The sequence below is a fragment of the Numida meleagris genome, chromosome 14 (assembly GCF_002078875.1).
Source record: "Numida meleagris isolate 19003 breed g44 Domestic line chromosome 14, NumMel1.0, whole genome shotgun sequence".
In the NCBI taxonomy this organism is placed as follows: Eukaryota; Metazoa; Chordata; class Aves; order Galliformes; family Numididae; genus Numida; species Numida meleagris.
This window is the reverse complement of record NC_034422.1, coordinates 1008710-1029496: the sequence shown is the minus strand read 5'-3', so window position 1 is coordinate 1029496 and position 20787 is coordinate 1008710. Positions and strand designations below refer to the sequence as shown.

The window sequence follows — 20787 nt, the reverse complement described above, 5'->3', positions numbered from 1 at the left end:
GCGAGCGAGCGTAAGGGGAAGGAGAGCATCTCTTCCTGGTCTTTGTTTGAGCCGTTGGTATCTCAAGCAGAACTGTGGGCTTTGTAGGGGGAGGAGCGTGTTTGGATGATATTTTAATAGCAATTTGTTTTTGCTTCCATGTGTGATAGAAATACAAGTGACAGGAGTGGGAACAGGAGAGTTGCTGAATTCTGCTGGAATTTTTCCTGTGGGAATCTGTTAATGTTTTTAATTCTCGGAGAGATTTTTCTAAGGTAATCCTTTTGACATTTACATATTTTAAATGACTCTCATAAAATAAAAGCTTAACTTTTTTTTTAATATATATATATATATATATATACACACATATATAAAATGTGGAAGTGATGATACTGGAATACCACTGCACAGAATTCAAATGGCTAGAAGAGTATTCCATAGCCTATTCAGAATCAGCTTTGTGTAGGAGATTAATAGAGAATTGTTCTTTAAAATTATGAAACTTTGGAGGAAATCCAGTTGTTGTTGCGGCCCTTAGCAGAAGCGTATTTTGCTAGGCACAATCCTTTCTTGTACCTACGTAGCCATTTGCTAATTGAAACACATGTGAACAGCTGAGTTTTCCACTTGTTGCTCACATGGGGATTTAATCAGGAGCCCAGGGGCTTGCAGCACGCCCTGTGAAATGCCTCTGCTTGGTTGTGTTGCACTGAGGTGCAGCTCGGGTTCTAAGAGAGATGCTACTGCGAGCACAGGGAAGCCAGAAGAAATAGCAAGTGGAACATCTTGTAAAAATAAGACGAGGAAGTGGTGGTGAGGAGCTTCACCTCTAACTGGTGATTTCCTCCTACAACTAAATAATGCCGTAAGCAAAGCAATATATTTTAATGTCATTTCATAGCTGGCAGGAGTGAGAGCATGAGGATGTCTCAGAGGTGAACATAAGATGCTTTCATATGAACTTACGCAGCTTGCTTCTTCAAGCCCCTGAGCCAGATTTTGATCTCAGACCAGCCTAAACGCTAAGCAAATCATTTAATTAAATTTGCTGCAGCTATCCCCAGTTAACAAGAACAGATTGGTCTCCCTGGGGCTAAGTGGAGTTAACGATAAAATAAATGTTGTGCTAATTAGAGAGCTCATTTTCTGACACCTGGGGTGAAACTTTAAGAGGTCCTAGAGATTTCGGACAGCGCGTCCACTTGGCAATGAGCCTTCTGCTTGCACATCACGTGGGCACTCAGCAAACTGTGCCCGGGGGGTTAGGAGCACACAGGCCTCGTGTGCAGCGTGGCAGAAGCGCCGTGCAGCAGCGTGCTGCTGTGTGTGACGGGGCCGGGGCTGCTGAGCTGCGCGGTGCTGCGGGATCTCAGAGGATGCTGGTGTGAGCTGGCTGCGTCCTGGGGGCTTTTCAGGCAGCACAAAATGTCGATCCATTTAAGTTCTCGTGGGACTTTTTGCTGGCTTAGGTACCTAAGAACTTTTGATAAGTTCTTGCTGTTAAGTGATTTGTCCAAGCTTATGGGTATAGAAGACAGCACAGATGCATTTTTATAGTTCAGCCTTGCAGAAAGCTAAATGAGACACTTAACGCTGTCCTACCACTGTTGGCTTGGTGACTCATGATAGGAAGCAATAACAAGTCATTTCAGATGCTCAGTAAAAAAACCAATATAGGTTTAATATTAAGCCCAATTTCAAAATTCACATACCTGAATTGTAAAAATAAATAAAAAGAGCAAAGAACGTGGCTCCAAAGAGCAAAAAGACACTTCCTGTGCTTGTAAATTGAAGTTATGTTTTTACAATGATTGTTGGTTTGGTTTTTGTTTTCCTGTAGCCAGTCTGAAGATTTTTCTGAAGCGCTGCCCTTGTAAAGACATGCACTGGTAGTGTCTGCCTGACACCAGATAAAACCCTTTCCGTAGCCAGGCGCACGGTTGCGGTCTGTCAGTAATTGGAGAAATGCGATTAAAAACCTGCCTTGTAATCCCAATCTGCTTCGTCTGCCTTGCTCAGTGCGCTGAGCCAGTGCTGCTCCTCGGTGCAGAAGGGCCCTGCTGCCCGGACCAGCCGCCTCGCTGCTGTCTGTGCTCCCACACAGCGCTGCTGTGCTGCCTCGCGGTGACCTGCAGCAGGTCAGGACTAGAGCACAGCCGCAGCGTGTTCCTGACCACGTCTGGGAGCCGGGCCCCGCCGTGCCAACCCCTTGGACCAGAGTGTTGAACACAGGATTGCAGTTAGCGTGAAATAATGCGTTTCTTTTTTCAAGTAACCGTGCTTGGAGCCAGGAGCTGAAGCACTCGGGAGTAATGGCAGTCTTGTGTGAAAATGATCGTAGCTCAGATCTCCTCTGAAATTCTTTTCACTTGACACACATACTGCAGTGCTTCTCTGTAAATGGTTGTGGTTAGGAAGCACACAGCGTTAGATGGTGAAGAAAGGGAAAGACTTTCCACGGGGCTAAGTGGAATGGTAATTGTTTGCCCACTGAACTTCTGGGCATCCAGTTTCTTGTATCCGCTCCTTTTTGCAGCAGGGAGAACAGCTGAGCAGTTGGGTATTTACAAGGAGGTGTGTGCACGTGGCCAGCTCGGCAACCACCGCGCTTCAAAGGAAACCACTGCCTAACGTCAGCGTGCAGGTTTGGTGGATGCTTGATCACTCAAAGTTAAGAGGCATTACTTTCAAGGAACTGCACGTCAAATGGCCAGCGCTGGATGTTATTTCTAAGAAGAGCTGATGTCTTGATCCAAAAATACTTACAGCTGTAACTTCACTTCAGGCTGCCTTGCCCTCCATGGTGTCCGTGCCGCCCTGCTCCCAGTTCCCTGCATGGCTCGGCCGCCTCCGGACCCGCAGTTTGTGCTGAGAGGAAGCGGTGCCGCTGTCCACGCGCTGCATTTTGCCTGCGCAGGTGAAGAACCTGATGTCCCCGTTCTCTTCTCTGGGTAAGGAAATCAGGATTTCTGACTAGGCTGAGCAATGTACGGACATTTCCTTTTAAAGTAAAGCATGTTATTTAGATAAACAACAAAATGCGTGGCTGGTGAATGATGGGACTGTTGCCTTTGTGCATGTAACTTCAGTTTGGGGGAAGAAGGGGAGGAAGTATCGGACTGTCTTATCAGATTGCATGCAGTGTTCACACTAAAAGCGTCTGTTATTGCTGCCAGGTCTGAGAATGGGTTTATCCATGTCTGGAACCTGAAAACTCACAGAGTGGATGCAGCCCTGGATGGCCACGGAAGAAAATCGGTGTGCTGGTTGGAAACGATGGATGGTAAAGACAAGCTCCTCAGGTTAGCGAGGCAGACAAAAGGAGTGGGAATTATTTTTGTTCCTGTTATATATCTGAGTTTAAAAACGAAACCATAAAGAATGGGAATCTCTTCTTTCTGGAGTCACTGAAAGCCTCTGCAACACATACAGAAAATGCACAGCAGTACAAATACCCAGAGTTACTATGATCAGCTCATTTCTTTGTGATTCACATGTGACTGCATGTGTATCATAAGAAATCAATGGTACCATTTTTCATCCTAATTTCATAGTGTCCTTATCACTGCACTGAGATCAGGTGACATTTCTGCTTAGAGGAAATGGGTTGGAAGTTAGGCGCTTCACAGCTGGTTCTCAGGGAAGATGAAATCAGGTCCGGTACATCAGGTGAGAGAAGGAGAAAAGGGGAAGGAAGAGAAGAGCCAGAGATGGGAGAGTGGTGCGAGATGAGCAGGAATGCTGAGCTGCACGCCCATGTTGCAAAATGCCCTTGTGTTCTCATTTAGGAAGGGGAGGTTGGGAAGATCTGTGTACCTTGGATTAGACAGGTGATCTGGAGTGGAGTGGATGCCAAAGTGTCTGTATGACTGGGAGCTGTTCTGACACGTTTATCTAGAGAAGACATCTCTTATAATATACAGTGGAACTCATTAGCATTTATATTTGTTATCTGCTTAAGTACAATTATCAACACTCTCCCCCATAAAATCCTATTGAATGAGTATTGTTTGTATAATTATAGAGCTTTTCATTACCTCTATTTTTGGTGTATGTTTATAACAGTTCACATGGCAGTGCAGTTGTAGGACAGCGTTTACCTGTACTTTTTGTTCTGCTGTTCTAAATCACAGCAATTTTGTGCAGTCCCACCACATTTTTGTACTCCTGGCGCTGTGTTTTCATAGTCTGTTGTTCAGCTGAACAGCAGATGGGAGTTTCTGTATTGATGTTGAAGAAGCCCTAAATTGGTCAGGTTTGCATCTACCTCTGTTTTATTTATTGAGTTCTGTCAAGCAATACTGCTAATCCAAATAAGAAACGGATGAGGAATTTTTTATGACCCCTTCTGCAGGCAGTAACAGGACAGGTATCCTGTGCTGCTGGAGTTTGACTCCAAACACTGCAGCTTCTCCGCAGCAATGCTTTGTTCCAGAGCAACTGGAGCTGGTAAATACGTAGCAACCAACGCTGCGTGGTCTGCCTGGCCTCCTTGGCCTTACAGTGTGGGACCACACGGGCTTGTCCCTGGGATGAGGTGCATGTGAGTCTGCTTCTGCACATGGCTGTGGGAAGCTGACCGCTGAGGAACCGTCGCCCTTATTTACCTTTGTGGTCCTTCTTGTCTTGCTCTTTGTCTTTCAGCTGCTGACAAACCTGATCGCTCTATTTCATTGTTACAGTGAAAGAGTGTTAAATGTGCTGATGTGTAGTATTCTTGTTATGAAAATGTTCAAATACTCATAAAAAAAATCATGAGTAGTCGCACATATAAATAGCATAACTGTGTTTGATGGAGTCTGTCTTGGTGAGGACGCGCGGCTGACGGTGAGCGCGCTGTCTGACCCGCAGGTCCTGTCTCCTCCCGGCAGCTTCTGAAGCTGTTGGCCAGTTTTGCAGCCAGTAAAAGGGCAGAGGTCCTGGCAATACTGAGGTAGCAGGCATTTCATGAAAGAACCTACTAATACCCCCACAGAAGCTGCACTAAGCTCAGTCCTTATTACCTATTGAAGTCCCAACTTTGAGATACTAACTCCAGGAAGGCGGGTTTCCTCAGTCCTACTGCTCACAGAACAACTTGCTTTATTGTAAAAGTCAAGGTCGCGACCAGAGGATCTGCCTGTGGGACTTAGCAGAGGGACGGGCTTCAGTGACGGATTCTGTCTGCACGGAGCACGTGGGATTCTGCAGATGTTCTCTGTTAAAGGTGGCACCGGGACGCTGGCTAATGGCCATGGCAGCCAAGGCCCTGGAGGAGGTAGGAAATGCTTCTTTATCCGGTGCTTGGAACATTGCTTTTGTTTCTTAAATAACAAAGTTTGGAAGGAGAAACATCATTGCTTTCAAGTACGCTGCTCAAGAGAGGGCGGCACGAGGAACCTCATGGGCTTCTAATCACCATTACCTGCCAGAAGCACGACTGAGTTATGTAACTCGTGCTCCAGTAACAAGGATACCACCCCGAGTTTTGTGTGACGTTTAAGTATTTGCAGCTGCTGATGGTCTTTCATGTGCAGAGATTTGAAAGCTCCTGTGGTGCTGCTGCTGAATACTGTTAAAAGGGGAAAAGAGCCCTTGTGGGGAAGGAGCAGTCAGGCAGTCTGTCATCAGGTGGCGGTGCTCATCCTCCACCTCTGGCTGGGAGTTGTGCGTGGTGAGAGGAGGGGAGGTGCAGGTGATCTGTAATGTGATCCGTGGTCTCTCACCTCAGGCTAATTCTTTAACGGGTACTTTGGCTGGAAATAGTTGAATTACTATTAGCAGCAAGAGGTTTGCTCTGCTTGAAATAATTGCAGGGTTCATTTCGGTTCCTACTGTAAAAACCCACATTTCATACCCATTATCACAGCAGTCACTGACTGACGGCTTTGTTGGCATTTTCCACTTCTGTTTGGTATAAATTGTGCTTTTGCTTTTTCTGAACGACTACTTGAGGACATGACACAAAAATAAACTGATTGAGACGCTTGGCATTAAAATACCAGAAGTATGGAAAAAACCAAGAGGTGGTATGAGTAAATAAAGAAATATTGGAGCTAATGGCAAGTTGTTTATGAGCACAGAAGATCACGAGCGTACCTGGGCTACAGGATGCATATCTTGAAACAGAAAGTTGCATTTTCTGTGCACTAAGTAATGGTGGGAATGGTGCCTGTGTTGCGAGGAGATGTGGGCTCGCTATTGCTCCAAGTGAGGATTGGTGGAAGCACCTTGCTGGCTCACGGCCAGTGTCCAGCAGAACTGAGCGGAGTACAGCTGTAGAAACAACCACTGCACCACAAAGAAAACCATTCTCGGGCACAATCATTGCTCTGATCAAACAGAGAACTACTTCCATTTTACAGAAGTGCTCAGTAATATTGAACATAAAACTGAAAAGTGCTTTCTTGTATCAGGTGGAGAAGAACTTGTCTCAGGCAAAGTGTACACACACGTTCTGCTCGTGAAGAATTAAGCATCCATCCAGAGAGGAGCTGCTTTACCCCGGTGTCTCTTGCAATTCATCTCTGGTTTACTTTCATTTGTTTGCTTGGGCTTTGCAAGCTGGTAATGATTTGCTGTCTCCTGAGGTAGGAGTTCCTCTCTGTGTGTGAACTTGACATTGGAGCTATGTCAGTTTTCAATACATGCACATACATACGCTCCCATAGTACATAGTGCTTCCAAATAGGCAGCACTGTGAGACACAGTACATTTGCAGCTTATGATTAAAATTAAGACTTAATAAGTGTTTATGCTTGGCTGGTGCCCAAAGAAGAGTAATTTTGTCTTAAAGCAGGTTCAGTCCATAAATAATGAGATCTGAACAGGCATTTATTTGTTCATGATTGCATTTAAATCACCAATTATGAGTTACATGCACTTTTCTTGCCAATTTGCCAGAAACATGTTAAAAGCTTTATTAATGTGGAAAAGAAAAAGGGTGTGTTTCCTTGTGGCCAGTTTTAGCCACCCAGGAACACTATTAACCTCAGGCGAAGGAAAATCTTTCTCCTATTAAGCAAAACCAATATAAACACAGAACTTCAAGTTTTAGGTTACAGATGTCAAAATATATGAAATAGCATTTATTTCTAAGGCTCGGTTGTCTCTAATGCAGGCAATCTCAGGAACTCGCTCTAGCACAGGCAGCTCACGCCTGGCTGCCTTCTGCAGAAAAAAGCCCTCTTCTCTGTTTTCCTTTGTCCTTTGCAAGCTCAGCCATAGCCCTTGTACCAAGTCTTTCCTTTTGAATCAAGATAAAAGTAAAGGAGTGGCTTTTTAACAATTATTTTTAACCTGCAGAAGTGCATTTATCCCAGTGCATTTATCTTTCCTTGTTAACTCCAAGTTACAGTCCTGGTTTTCTTGTGGTCTAAAAGGCAGTGCCCTTTGGGGAGCCAGTGATGAAAGGCACAAGATGAAAGCGGGTCACCTTCGTATTTACAGCTGGTTTCCTGCAATAGCTAACTTGGTCATTCTATTGATAGCGAGAATGTTGCCAAGAGAAAAGAATCTTCTGTTAAGAGCATAGCTCCAAAGAAGCAGAATTCCCAGGTGCTCAAACTGTGGTCTGTACACTGCATGGCTCTCTGCTGTAGCCTCCATCTGTCAAATCTGGAGGATAGTTTCCTGCTCCAGTGCTAACTGGCTTTACAAGATGCTCTGTACATTGTGTTTAGTGCATGCTGACTTGCAGCCCTAGAGCGCAGCTGGCTTTGGCAGGCTGGCTGACAATCTCTGGAAATAGGAAGATGTTCTGGCAAGCTTTGAACTAAAGGTATGGGATTGGAAAGCCATTGCAGCTGCCGCAGTCTTGATTGATGGCTCCCAGAGGAGCCATATTTGTTTAATACCTCATCTCGGATGCTTAAGGAAATTCACATGTCTTGGGCTGTCCAACAGCACTGTTGGGCCTTCGCACGTTCTGAAATAATCCAGAGTGGCTGGTGATGCTGGATTTATCAAATATTTGAAGTCCTTTATTTTTTTGAGATAACGTAGACTGTCACTTATTTAATTAAAATAAAAGATCACCTCAGTGATTAAGTATGTGTCTGAGAAAGAGCAATATAAAAAAATAAAAGGTATCAAAAACTTGCTTCCAGGAACGTGAGATCTTTCTCCATAGTTCCAAGCCCAAGAATCAGCCCAGAGACCAAAAACCTTCCAGTGCTGAACTGCAAAGGCAGGCTCCGCAGTCTTGCCTGCCATCATCCTGAGGTGGAAATGAGCTACTTCTCTGGCAGAAGAAAGACTTTTGCCCCAGTTCTTTCTTTTTTTTGTAAGACAGACCCATAATTCATTACCATCAGTACAAACAAAAGTAGGGGCTGCTATGTAGACAGAGAGCAGGTGTTAAGCACAGTATTACCTGACCCTATTCAAAGCAGGGTCAGACAACACTGTGGTAAAAATGCCGGTATGCTGTCAGTGCTCCAGCCTGCACTGAGCAGATGATCTGGGGGCTTCACGTTTCGCTAGCGCAGTCGACCGGTAAATAAAAAATGCACTTAAGATACATACAGTGGCTGTATATCCACAGAAGCTCTGTGTGACTGTGCCAGAACAGAAGAGACAACAGAAGTGTCCACAACTGAATATAACAAAAAACTTAGCAAATAGGATGGAGAAAGTGGAAAGGGAGAGGAAGCAGGGAAGTGTTTTCAGACTAAGCGGTCTGCATTCGTACCTGCTGTAGTGCACATCATCTACTCCAAGCAAAGAAGTCAGAAGAGATAATAGAACAGTGGAAGATGATGATGTTACATTCTAGCAGTTCTGTCTGAGCAGTTTTATGAAAGCATGTATTCCCCAGTTTCCTCCTGACGGCTTTTACTGGGAATACTTACACTGGCCTTAATCACCTTAGAAGACTTGCGTTTTTAGCAGCAGAATTTTGACCTGGAGCATGACCAAATACTCTTGTTTTCCTGATGTCAGGTTCAGGTTTTGGAGCTGCCATCCAAGACGTCAGTCTGTACCTTGAAGCCAGAGGTGGGTGCCAAGCTGGGCATGCCCATGTGTCTGAAGTTATGGCAGGTAAGGCAAGAGCGCCTGCTAATTGTGAAATGTTTTCCCTGTGATTCATTTTATATGAAGCACATGAATCTTTCTTCACTTGGATTTTGATTTATTATCAAACCAATCAAGTAATTATACTATTAAAGGGGGGAAAGATTTGTGAACATCGTTAATGTAACTTTCGGAGCTCTCCAAGCTTTAATGGAAGATTTGCAAATACTTAGGGAAAGCTTCATATCCTTAGGATAGATACAGTTTTTGCATCAATCAAGAGGAAAAATGAGTGACTTGCTGAAGCTGGTTGTTTGATATGGCTTCTCGCTGTATTAAGAACGATGAGAAATGATTGGGTTACTTAAAAACAGTGATTTTAATGGTAGGTTACATTCACTTCAATGCCCTCGGGATAAGGAAGCACTCTATGAACATTTCTGTTACCGGCATACAATAGGAACAAATATTTATGGTTGTACTGGCTTTGAACTAGAAGGTAAATAAAACCAGCTAATTAAAACAACAACAAAACAAAAACCAACCAAGGAAAAAACCTCATTTGCAGAGCACTTAGCCAATGGTGCTTATGGGATGTCAACAGTGAAAGGCAATTAGCACAAGAAGGCGGCAGTAGAGAGAAGAAGGAGTTCAGGTGCTTGGTGTTAAATCCCCAAAGATTCCCTGAGCACAGACGGCGCGGGTCTGCCCGTCTACCATCTGAGCTGATTTCAACTATGTGATTCCCTTCAGTTTCATCTGAAGACTTGTATTGGTTTCTGCTGCAGAAAGTGCTGGCCAGCTGTGCATCTCAGGCATTAGTGTCTTTGCTCAAGGCCCTGAACTGAGCCAACTCCAGAGGAATTTGGTTGCTGGTTTCAGGGAAAAGTAGGAGAGGGCACAGTTCAAGTCCCATGGTGTAATAGCTAGGGGAAAAAAACGCAAATTAAATAGATAAATTAGGTTTTTATTAAACAAAGTTTATTCCAAAAAGGCAATCAGTACTCAAGGAAACAAATGTGGCTTTCTGTGGCCTGGGCATATTTTACTAAGATGAAGATAACGGAGGAAATGTACAGTGTTTAAAATGTTGTTGCCTCTTTCTTGCCACGTTTCCCACATGCGCTAATACTGCTGCTCCTCCAGGAAGCAGAGCAGCTGCAGAGTCTTGTTTGTAAGTAAGTTTTTAGTTCTATTGTCAGTAGGGATAAAGGGGAAGACTGGGAACTGGGAGAGGTATATTACCCCATGCAAATTGTAACTTTGGTAAGTTAGCACAACTTCCTAGACTGCAACAGGCAAGGACAGACCACCCCTTACAGTCTCACAGCTGTATTTATTCTTTTACAAAAGTGTTCAACTCAGTTTAAAGGCATGGGGGAGGAGGATACTCTTTAAGGACAAATAATTATCGTGGTATCCCAAAGTGCTGCTCTGTGTTCTGCTCTGTGCTTTCACTAAGTGGGTCGCTGAGTGACCCTGTATCCATAAAAGCAGAACACCAGCTAACCCAGCTGCTCCCCTTCCCGAATAGAGGCAGTTCAGGATTTCTTTGTACATCACGGCATTGGGCAATGCAGACAGACCCAGGAGATGAGCACTCCCCAGCCTATCGCTTATGGGCAACATGTTGCCTAAGAGACTATTTGATGTTGTTCATGGCACAGCAAATGAACAAGCTGAAGCACAGACTGATATGGAGAAAGCCACATAATGGTGTGTAGGTTGTTGTTCAACAAGAGCTCGGGGTCTGGCAGAGCCATGGATTGTATTTTTCTGCTTTCCATTTTTATCAGGGAAACAACGCACCTTACTAGAAGTAGTATGAGGAACTCTCCTGTATACACAGCGGACTTAAGCTGAAGCTTGTGCTAGGCTTGTGGATCAAGCCACACTGGCTTCTTCTAAGCAATTAAAAAGATCCCAGCGTTTTGTTTTGTTGTTCTGAAGCTTCTTCTTTCCTCTCATTTGACTCTAGGCCTGTCCTTAATGTGCTCATTCATTTTTTCCTTTTTTCTTTTGAAGGCTCATAATCTTAAATACATTGTTCCTTCAGCTTCACACCTTTCTGCTATTACTAATTGGGTGGGGTAAGGATTTGCAGGAGTAAATAGAGTCTTCCCTTAAATGTTTTGTACTCTTTGGGGAAGGCATCATGTTGCGTAACAGTGCAAACAGAATAATTCAACAGGAACAATACATGTAGAAACTGGAAATGCAGAGTTATTACTTTATATAAACTATAGCAATTATTCTTGTTGAGCTGACAGCAGATCACCTTCTCTTCCTTCCTTGACAGTTATCCAAATGCAGCAACAAACTGCTCTGTTTAGGAAGAAGGATGATTTATAATTTAAACTTCCCACTGAAACCAGAACATGACTGGCAGAGACATTTCTCCATAAGTGTCCATTAATAGCATCTGAAATAAGTGGGCTGTTGTGGAGCACTGCTTGGTAAGTCCAGGCATCAGACTGAGAGCTTCCCCGATCTTTCAATAGCTGTTATTAAGTTCAAGTATATGTAGTCATTAAAACGTTACACGCTTGAGCATGTTAGGAAGGAGAAGTATAGGAGGCCTTGATTTCACAGAAAACAACACTTTGTTTTTAAAACAGACTGATCTTAGATCTCACCTGCATATTCTGTTTTTCAGATTAAGCTGAGATACCTGCAGCAGAAAAAGAAATGCTTCTGCTTGGCATTTGCCAAGATGCTAGAGCACCCACCCAGCACTCTTACCTCAGTGAGGGCTGGTAGGTGATGAGCACCCATCATGCTTGGCCATCCTGTTTTGAGGCAGAAGACCCAACCCTGCCCATCCTTATCTTATCTTGTTCTGCTAGATAATTAAGTCCACCATCCACAAAGCCCCAAGTTTCAGGAAGAGGAATGTGCTCACAGAAGAGCAGTACAATAATAGTTTTTTCAGTTTTTCTGCCCAAACTGGGGGCTTTTTTAAACTTAATTGAAGTACCTATGAAATACTTCACTTTTTGAATTAAAGTTCATTTAATTCAGATTTTTATTCTTATTTTTCCCCAATATTTAGAAAAAAGCACTCTCCATCCAAAATACCTAATGATATAACATTCTGAACTTGCATGTATTTGACAGTTTTCATGGCTCTGATGTTATTTTAACAAATAAAATAACAGAGAGATTGTGCCCACTTCTGGCCAAAGCAAGGTCCCTGCCTTCTCAAAAGAAATGGAGCCTTAAGTAAGGAATGAGGCTCCTGCAGGATTTGAGGTGTGGGCAGACCTGCTTGGAAAGATGAAGATTTCCCTCTGTTTCCTTATTTTAAGGGGCAGTTTTGTTCCCTGCACTGTGAGATTTATTCCTCATTTAAACGGTTCTTTGGGCTGAATAAATCTGAGAAAGAACGCAGTGCTTTTACTCAGCAGACTTATTACCTAGACCACCCATCTCTTGTTAGTTTAATTCCCCCTAGGACAAATAACCCATGGGAGAACAGACTGGAGCATTAATAGAGATGGTGAGCCCTTGGTCGGTGCAGGCTTGTATCATGCCGCTGACAGCAGTCCATTTGAAGAACCTCATTCAATCTTGTGATGCCAATAAAAACTTTTTCTAAACATCCTTTAACTTGAGTTTGCTTTCAGTACAAAACAACAGAATCCTGTAGGATCAGGCCGGGTTTGGAAATAACTGAACAAGCTATTGGATGCATTTCTTAGGTTGTGGTGTCCCTGCAGGAGGTGGTCGTAATCCCAGTGTCTATTTTGGTGGGTTGTCTTTCCCCTATTAAATAAATACCTGGCAACAGATGCTTGTTATTTAGTTGCTTTTCATTAGGGATTTGCATCTTCACTCACATAGCCAGTTACTGCTTACAGGGTCATTAGTCTTTTGGCTGGAGCAATGATGAATATTTTCCTTAAGTGTGACATGTAATCCAGTAATGTTCCCCTCTTTGAGTTATTTCAGAGGCTTAAATAAATTAGGTGTCTGCCCAGGGTGCCATGCCCTTTGGCCTGTGACATCATTAATCAAAATAGCCTTCAGTTGGTTACAGTGGGACTGGGGCGCCTGTTAACCCCTTGGTGCCTCACGCAGCGATCCCTGCAGGACGGCTCGGTGTTCACCTTCACGCGCTGCCGTGCCCGTTAGTGAGCAACCCACGTGTGTAACCCTGCTCCTGGCCACGTGCAGCTGCACTCCTGCACGGGGCGCTCCTTTGGTGTCCGCATGGTTCTGTACAGCTTGTTGCTAAGCCTGTTGCTCTATTTTTTATTTTATTTTTTAAAAAAAATGCAATGAACTTTAGGCCATGAATTAAAGCTTCAGAAACTTCAGGCAGTCTTTTTGCAAGTGATATACAGGGCTGTAGACTGGACTTTCAGTAATCTTCTGTGTATATGTACGTGCATGTGTTATATAGATATACTGTGTGCATCAAATATAAAGTGTTATATGTTGATACAGAAGCTGCAAGTGCTTGTCAGCAGTTAGATGTAACACTTTTAGTAAAAGTGGATGAAACACCAAGATGTGTCCTTACTGGCAGCACTGACTTGTACACTCTTCACTATTACACCTGTCAGCATTTTCATTTATTTTCTCAATGCTGGAACTAAAACCAAGTTGGAGGTGATAATTTTACGAACAGGCTACTCACTTTTGAAACAATTTTATTTTTCTCTGGATCAGGTCAACTGTGGTTCACAGCCGTCGCTTCTGGCTGGCTATGAAGATGGATCAGTGCTCCTTTGGAATTTGTCAACAGGAAAAGTGTTAAGCCAACTTATTTGCCACCAGGAGCCGGTGATGAGCCTTGACTTTGACTCGGAGAAGGCCAAAGGGATCTCGGGCTCATCCGAAAAGGTGCTTAGCATCTGGAGCCTCAATGAGCAACAGAACCTGCAGGTCAGCGCCACTGGCCCCCCAGTGTCATTTATCCCACTTTGCACTAACAGTTTGATAGACTAAAAAATTATTTAGTCATGGAGAGGAGTTGTTGCAGATCTCTAGCTAATTAATCACAGACTGGTTAGAATGCTTGTGCTATTTGACTGGACTTAACAAAGGATGGTGAGGATTTAAAAAAAAAAAAAACAAAACAAAAAACGACCAAAAAATGCTCTCACATGTTTCTGGTTTTACCAATCTTGCAGCAGGCGCACAGGCCCAGCATTTCTCAAACCATTGCCTCCATGTCTTCATTTATCACGTTAGTCATATCCAGCTCTCAGAATGTCTTAAACATTATAAATGACTTATAAAAATGAGAAACAAAGGGTTGCTTTTCCTGAGGTTCTGCTTGAATGGATAGAGCTTTCCTTTTGCTGCGGAGAAAGACAGACTGTTCCACAAAATACCTGACAAACAGAAAGAGTAGGCATAGCCTGGCTAGCACCAAGGGGACATGAGTTGTAGGCAACTAGCTTCCCTTTGCACTTCTAGGACAGAGCTGGAGACAAGGATAAAATAAGTTAATTGAATGGATCAGTTTACGTCTGAGCAATACGCACCTGGAGTGGCAGGTTTAGGAGTAGGTCTCGTAATCACCACCAGTTCAGTCTGTGCTCGTGAACGGCAATAAATATTGCTTAATCTAGACAACTTAAGCAAGTGTTCCAACAGTGCCGAAGGGTTAAGGAGGTTTTAACTAGGTGTGGAAATAAATTGTGTAAATAAAGGCTCTTGAAAGTGAAAATGGCCTATCCACTGCCCCTCCGCTGCTGAGTGCTTTAATTTTTTTTTTAAGTGGCAATTGTTCCCTGAACACGCATTGCCTCTGTGTGCCCCTGCGTTGTTCTGAAGAGAGCTTTTGGATGTACAAATTCACGGAAGAAAACAATTGCTCTTACAGCTTGCAGCTGTCGTGGAGATTTTTCTAGGTAGCATGGTGAGTTAATGCCATTTTCTGAACAGTTATAAGAAGAAAAGCGATTCCTTGGGCATTTGACAGGGACATCACTTGGAGAGACAGTGGAGAGCTATGATCTGTTAGGCATCACCACAAAAGTGGCACTTACAGATCAGCATGGCGCTAGGCTTCCAGTACATGCTTTATAAATACATCCACTGAGATGAAGTTTGGAGGCCACAGAGCTCACTAACTGCTAGGGAGAAAGCCAACTTTAATATGTAGTTAGCCATGAAATAAGAGAGGCGCTCTAGATTCCAAATAAGAAGCAATGAAGTACCAAGTGAATGCAATGAAAGATTGAGTTCAACAAGTCTGGTGCGTAGTTGTCGTAGCTGGGTTTTGTCATGTTTGCCCCAGTACCCCCTGCCCTTACTGTCACTGCTGGCTCACACCCACACCTGGAGTCTGTTGCTCAGGGAAGCTGAAGGAAAATGAGCAGGTAAGCCTCAGTAAGAAACCTGGTATTGAGACTGGTTTGCTAGAAATCTGATACCATGACGTGTTTCTTAAAGATTCAGATACTTGATGTTGGAAAGGCAGTTGTTCCTTCATATTAATTCTAGCATGGCGTTCAAAGAAAATCCTGTTCTTCACAGCGCATTACACTTATGAGTTAATTGTAATGCAGGGTAGGACTCACAGGAGAATAACAAGTTGTTCACCTGAAGTATTCCAGTTGTCGTTTTCCACCGGGTGCTCACGCTCCCAGGAGGCATGTGCTCAGTTCCACCTCCAGCACGGCACACTGAGAAGAGCCATTTTTCTCAGAAGAAATGTAAATGCCAAATGTTATAACCCGTAAGTAATGTTTCAGTGCTTCATGTGTAGTGTGAATTCCCTAATAAAATGCATCTTTTTCATAGGAGCACTATAGACTGTCAAGGACATAGATTGTGGGTTTTTTTTTTTTCTACTATTACATTAATAATAAAAACCAGATGGGGCTTTTCTTTTTTGGCATTCCAGTTACCTGAGGTAATGGTAGATGGTGGAAAGCCACTCAGTGGCACATTATTTTTATTCTAAAAGGTTTTAATAAGTAAACGTGGTGCACAGCTATCTGCTGTTGGAGAAATAATGATGCAATGATGGTACTTCAGCTCTGTTGTAAGTGGCAGTGTTCCAGTGTCAGTGAATAGATGATGAAGGTACTTCATCGTTTATCGCTATGGGGAAAGTGGTTCATTGTCTTCTACAAGAAAATTGCTGAAATCATCTCTGTCAGCAAATGACTGGATTGGTTCTGAGCCTTCTGATTTTGCTGAGATAGAATAATTAAGTGATTACCTCTGTGATAGAAAGTAAGAGGCAAACAACTCCTACAGGTGAATAAACGAAGCAGAACTAAAATCCAATCATCAAAGAAGCACCCTACTATTTATAGGGCAAGAAAGAAAACTCTATAAAAGCTGTAATAAAAGTAAGCATGCAAGTTCTGTTGGTTGGGTTACTGAGGTTTTTCTCTCAAACGCTGAAGTTGAAGTTGCTGCTGTATCAGCTACTTTTGTAAGAACAGGGCTGAAAAACCTCATTTGGGTGTAGGAGAGGCAGAGTTTAAGAAAAATCATAGCTGGCATGTGTTGAGGAAAGGAGAGGGGGCTGTTGGTCTCAGCACAGCATAATTTCTTAATGCATCTGCTAGCAGATACAAGCGTCCTTGGTCATGACTGGCTGAAAGTAGCTCACCTGTTTGTGCCTTTGTTCACTTAATTCCAAGTTAGCTTTCTGATTAGGAAACAATGTTGGTATGTATTTGGCTACAGTATTTGCCTGTTACTGAAGGGATGGCCAAATCCTAGCAACAGGATTTCACCCCGCTGCAAAAATCTTGAGCAAGTTGTTCTTTGTTTTTCCTCTCTCACCTCCTGTATTTGCAAATCATGCACAAATGCCCGCTGTTCCCTCATGTTCCATAGCCAAAAGGCATCTCCATTATAGGCTTCATTTTCAAGTTGTAGCGTGCTGCTGACATGCAATTTCACCCAGTCGTCCTGATTTTGCTGTATGGATCTTACCTACATAATTGACAGTAATGATGGGAAGCACCACACCCAGGACTGGCTATAGCCATTAGCTAATAATCTCAGTTACAGAGTAAGACCCATCTTACTTCCAGCTGCCAAGCTGGTGATGTAACAGCTCCTCCCCTTCCAGTATACAGATGCCAACAAAAATCCCACTGAAGCTATGAGACATGACTGCAACTTGGGATTTTGGAAGAAGAGTACCCATCAGCAAAAAGCACAACTTTTGCAGTAGCAGCTGCAAGGAGGCCCACATGCAGCCTCCTACTGCTGAACAGGCTTAGCAAAACTTGCTGTCCTCTGTTGTGAACTGGTTCAAGACACACTTGTCAAGTCTTGTTTAGAAAGAGGACTGCGTGTCCTGTTTCATTTGGCCTTTTTCTCAGTGAGCCTGCGTGTCTTGCTGTTTGAGCCAGGCAGTTGTTGTGTCATTGAGCAATAACCGCTTCTAGCTTTGGTCCTGAAAAATGCCAAGATGTGCTCAGGTGCATCTGAAAGGAACTCTGAGCAGGGGGTCTGGAGTTTCAGTGTTCTGAATTCAGTAGTGTAGTTAACACAACCTGCAATTAATATATGCTCTATAATCCTGTACTACAGTCCTGTAACATCATGGAATGCATCATGAAGGGAAGTTACTCAGACAGAAACGTGCTTTTCACTCCCATCTCTTTTCATTAACAGTAGACAACATGCACTGTATTGCATTAAGCTTTGCTTCCAGTCGGGTAGTTACACATTTAGTCTTAAGTAGACAGTAGCACGAATGTGTCATTTCCAAATGTCATCTCCAGTTGCGCTTACAAATAACCACACATCAGCATACGCTTACCTAAAAGGTGTCTTCCCCACTGTGGCAAAGCTAGGCTATTTCAACACATGCTGCCTGTGTTTCAGGGACAGCGCTGAATAAAGTAAAGTTATCTGAGGTGAGAACGCCACAACGGTATTGCGGGGGTTTTCTGGTGTTCCAGGGGAAGTTCATGACAGTGAAGCGAACTTTTCTTTTCAAGAGCTGTGCCCAGTGCGTCAAGCTCAGTACCTTCCCATTTAACTGTGCCCTTCAGAAACTTGTGCTGCAGTCGTCTGCAAGCAGAAACAAAAGGCATCCAGGGTGGAAATCAATAACTTGTTTGCAATCCCCTTCTTGGAATTTGCTGTAAATAAGTCCCTTGGGAAGAGGCGCTAGAACTACAGATTTCCTGACACTGTAACGTAATTCCTGGAAGCATTCCTTTCTCAAGACTCTGGTAAATACTACCACAGCTTACTGGGGCTTTTATGAGGGGCTACAGTAGTAGAAATAAGTAAGTAGCGGGTAGTTTGAATGTCAGTTCAGAATCTCAGCATGGGAATACTGCAAGAGAGGGGAAAATATTTGGCCGGGGCTCTGAACACTGCTGCTCAAGCAAGAAGAGCTGGAAGCACAAAGCTGCGCAGCCTGATTCTCAGTCTCAGACCCTTGACTCAGAGCTTCACTTGTGACCAAATATAAATAGCTTTAAACGCGATACAAATTAAAGACATGCAAGGAAATTTTAGGGAACGGTGCTGGAGATAGTTAACCTCAAGTTAAGTTAATTGTTCTCACTAATGTATTATCTGCCATGTGGCGAATAGCATCCGTGTGATACCAGTATATATATGGGTGGCTACTCTTACCTTCTAAAATCCCAGAAAGTTCCATTTTCTTCCGCTTTTTTTTTTTTATACAGTTAGTGCTCACCTATAACTTTCTCCCACAGGTTCAAAAAACGCACAGCCTTGTCAACGCTGGCATATCTGATATCACCATCCGTCCAGACAAGAAGATTTTAGCAACGGCCGGGTGGGATCATCGCGTCAGGATCTTCGGCTGGAAAAAACTGAAGCCCTTAGCAGTGCTTAACTACCACACAGCAACTGTCCATTGCGTGTCCTTCTCAGACCACAAAAACCCCAGTGAGAGACTGCTGGCAGCTGGTGCAAAAGATCACCGCGTCAGTATCTGGTCCATATATACTCAGACGTGATACGTTCTGCGCTGTCATGCACTAGGAAAGTAGGATCGATGAAGCAATTCCTCACACTGTAATTCAAACCCGGATCTGGGGAAGTAGTAGAATGTTTTTCCAGGCTGAGGTGAGTCCCTGGAAATGGCTAGATTAAATTTTTTTATGCTGCTTGTTCATGTGGAAAGTTCTGTCTCCCAGAGAGGGGAGTTGACTTCTAAAATTTATAACAAGTGGAGCAAGGCCAGTCGTGAACAAAGACAGAGGACAAGTTCTGCTGCAGGTTTTGCAACAGCTTTTCTTTGGCATGTTGCTAAAATAACTTGGGCCAATTTCTGGAAAAAGAACTGGAATCTCTCAGACTTCTGTGGGGGCAGAACATCTCTGTTCATAAGAGCCTGTATCAGTGTAAAATATCACTCTTCTGTGAGAACTTACACCCATTAAAGCACCTCCAGTGGTTTTTCATTGTCAGTTACTTTTTCTTCCCTGTAAGTGAAAGGCTATCAGAGCAGCCTTGATTTGTTCGCACTTCTGTCAGTTTCTAACTTAAACCAACAGCCAGGAATGTGACTAGGGACGGCCTTTGGCATTTATGAATTTCATTATGTCTCCTGTCACCTCAGGTCTCACAATTAATCACAAGAAGAAAAGGGGAAAAATAACCTTCCCCTGCACTGCACTGCAAAGCTATGTAAAGCCTTTTACAGAGCCAGTGCTAAATCCTTTCCATGGACTGACTAGCTGAAGGATTTAAACTCAGCAATCCAATTAGCGCCTTCTCCTTGGAGAGTTAGGGTAAGTTTCAGCATGGCAAGTCCGGGATTCAGCTACACAACTCACATGAACATTTAGGGGAATTTCATGGACAAATCCTTATCCACACGGTGCAAATGGATCCATTAACTTGTCATCTCTGTGGTCACAGAAACTGAAATTCTTTCATGAAGGAGAGTTTTCTTGAATCCTGAAGCATTCGCATTCTTTGACTACAACAAGAAGCTACCTACAAACAGACTGTCCTATGGCTAGCATGTTTTAAGTCACACATTTTAACTGCAGCTGCCCCACTGAAGCACTGAGCTGCTGCCAGGTTGTTGAGGACGTAATTTTAAAAGGGAGGTAGTCCTAAAGACTATAAGAACAGCTTTACAAACTGAAGAGTCTTGTGTCCCCGAGGTTGTGGGCTATTGGTATTTTATTGGAAATGTTTTTTCTGCCCTGCTACAAGGTTGATATCAGAGAAAACATTACCAGAACTGCAGTGAATAGCAACATCAAAAGATTCCAGAAATAAAAGACTTATTAAGCACCAAGCCTGATGTTCTTGCTATCACATAAACAGCACGCTGTTTTACCAGCTTTTCTATAGAAAATTTGGTCTTGCACCTTTTGGAGTGTGACAGCACTTGTAAAAATTCATTTCTTTGAGTATTTCTTTACTATTAGGCAGCTGCACAGATGATCACACTGCAGTAAAAAGGTAAATCCTCATTTTGAGTGATCCTGAGTCAATGGGTGGTGCTGGTGTTCGTTCCATCTATCCAGCAGGGTTGCATAGATGATAATGGCTCTATCTCCACACATCACCTCCCACACAAAGGAGGGGTTGCCTTGCCATACAAGAGTCTCTAGGCCGGGAGCCATATGGAGGAGGACAGGGTCCTTCTGCACAGACCTGCTGCTAGAAGAACCCCCTCAAGACTGTTGTCTCTTCCATTTCAGGTGTACTCTGTAAAAAGAACTCACAGGAATTCTGCTGTATGAGAACAATTTCACAATCAATTTTTAAAAGGACACAGTCCAGGTGTAAGCGCTTGGGTTTTAGTCTCCACTTAAGATTGTAAGTCAATCACCTTAAATAAGTGGTAGCAGCCAAGTCCCCATCCGCCCCGTGCTTCAG

The 20787-nt window shown here is 43.5% G+C and overlaps 1 protein-coding gene across 1 annotated transcript in view; it reads left to right on the top strand.

Moving 5' to 3' along the window:
* Window positions 1-19352, top strand: part of GNB1L (G protein subunit beta 1 like) — a 38572-nt gene extending 19220 nt beyond the window's left edge. The window contains 7 exon segments of the mRNA XM_021413349.1: window positions 2768-2797; window positions 2799-2933; window positions 3159-3284; window positions 5077-5239; window positions 8905-9003; window positions 13651-13866; window positions 18639-19352. Of these exon segments, the coding sequence (XP_021269024.1) occupies window positions 2768-2797; window positions 2799-2933; window positions 3159-3284; window positions 5077-5239; window positions 8905-9003; window positions 13651-13866; window positions 18639-18905 (1036 nt within the window). The 3' untranslated portion in view covers window positions 18906-19352.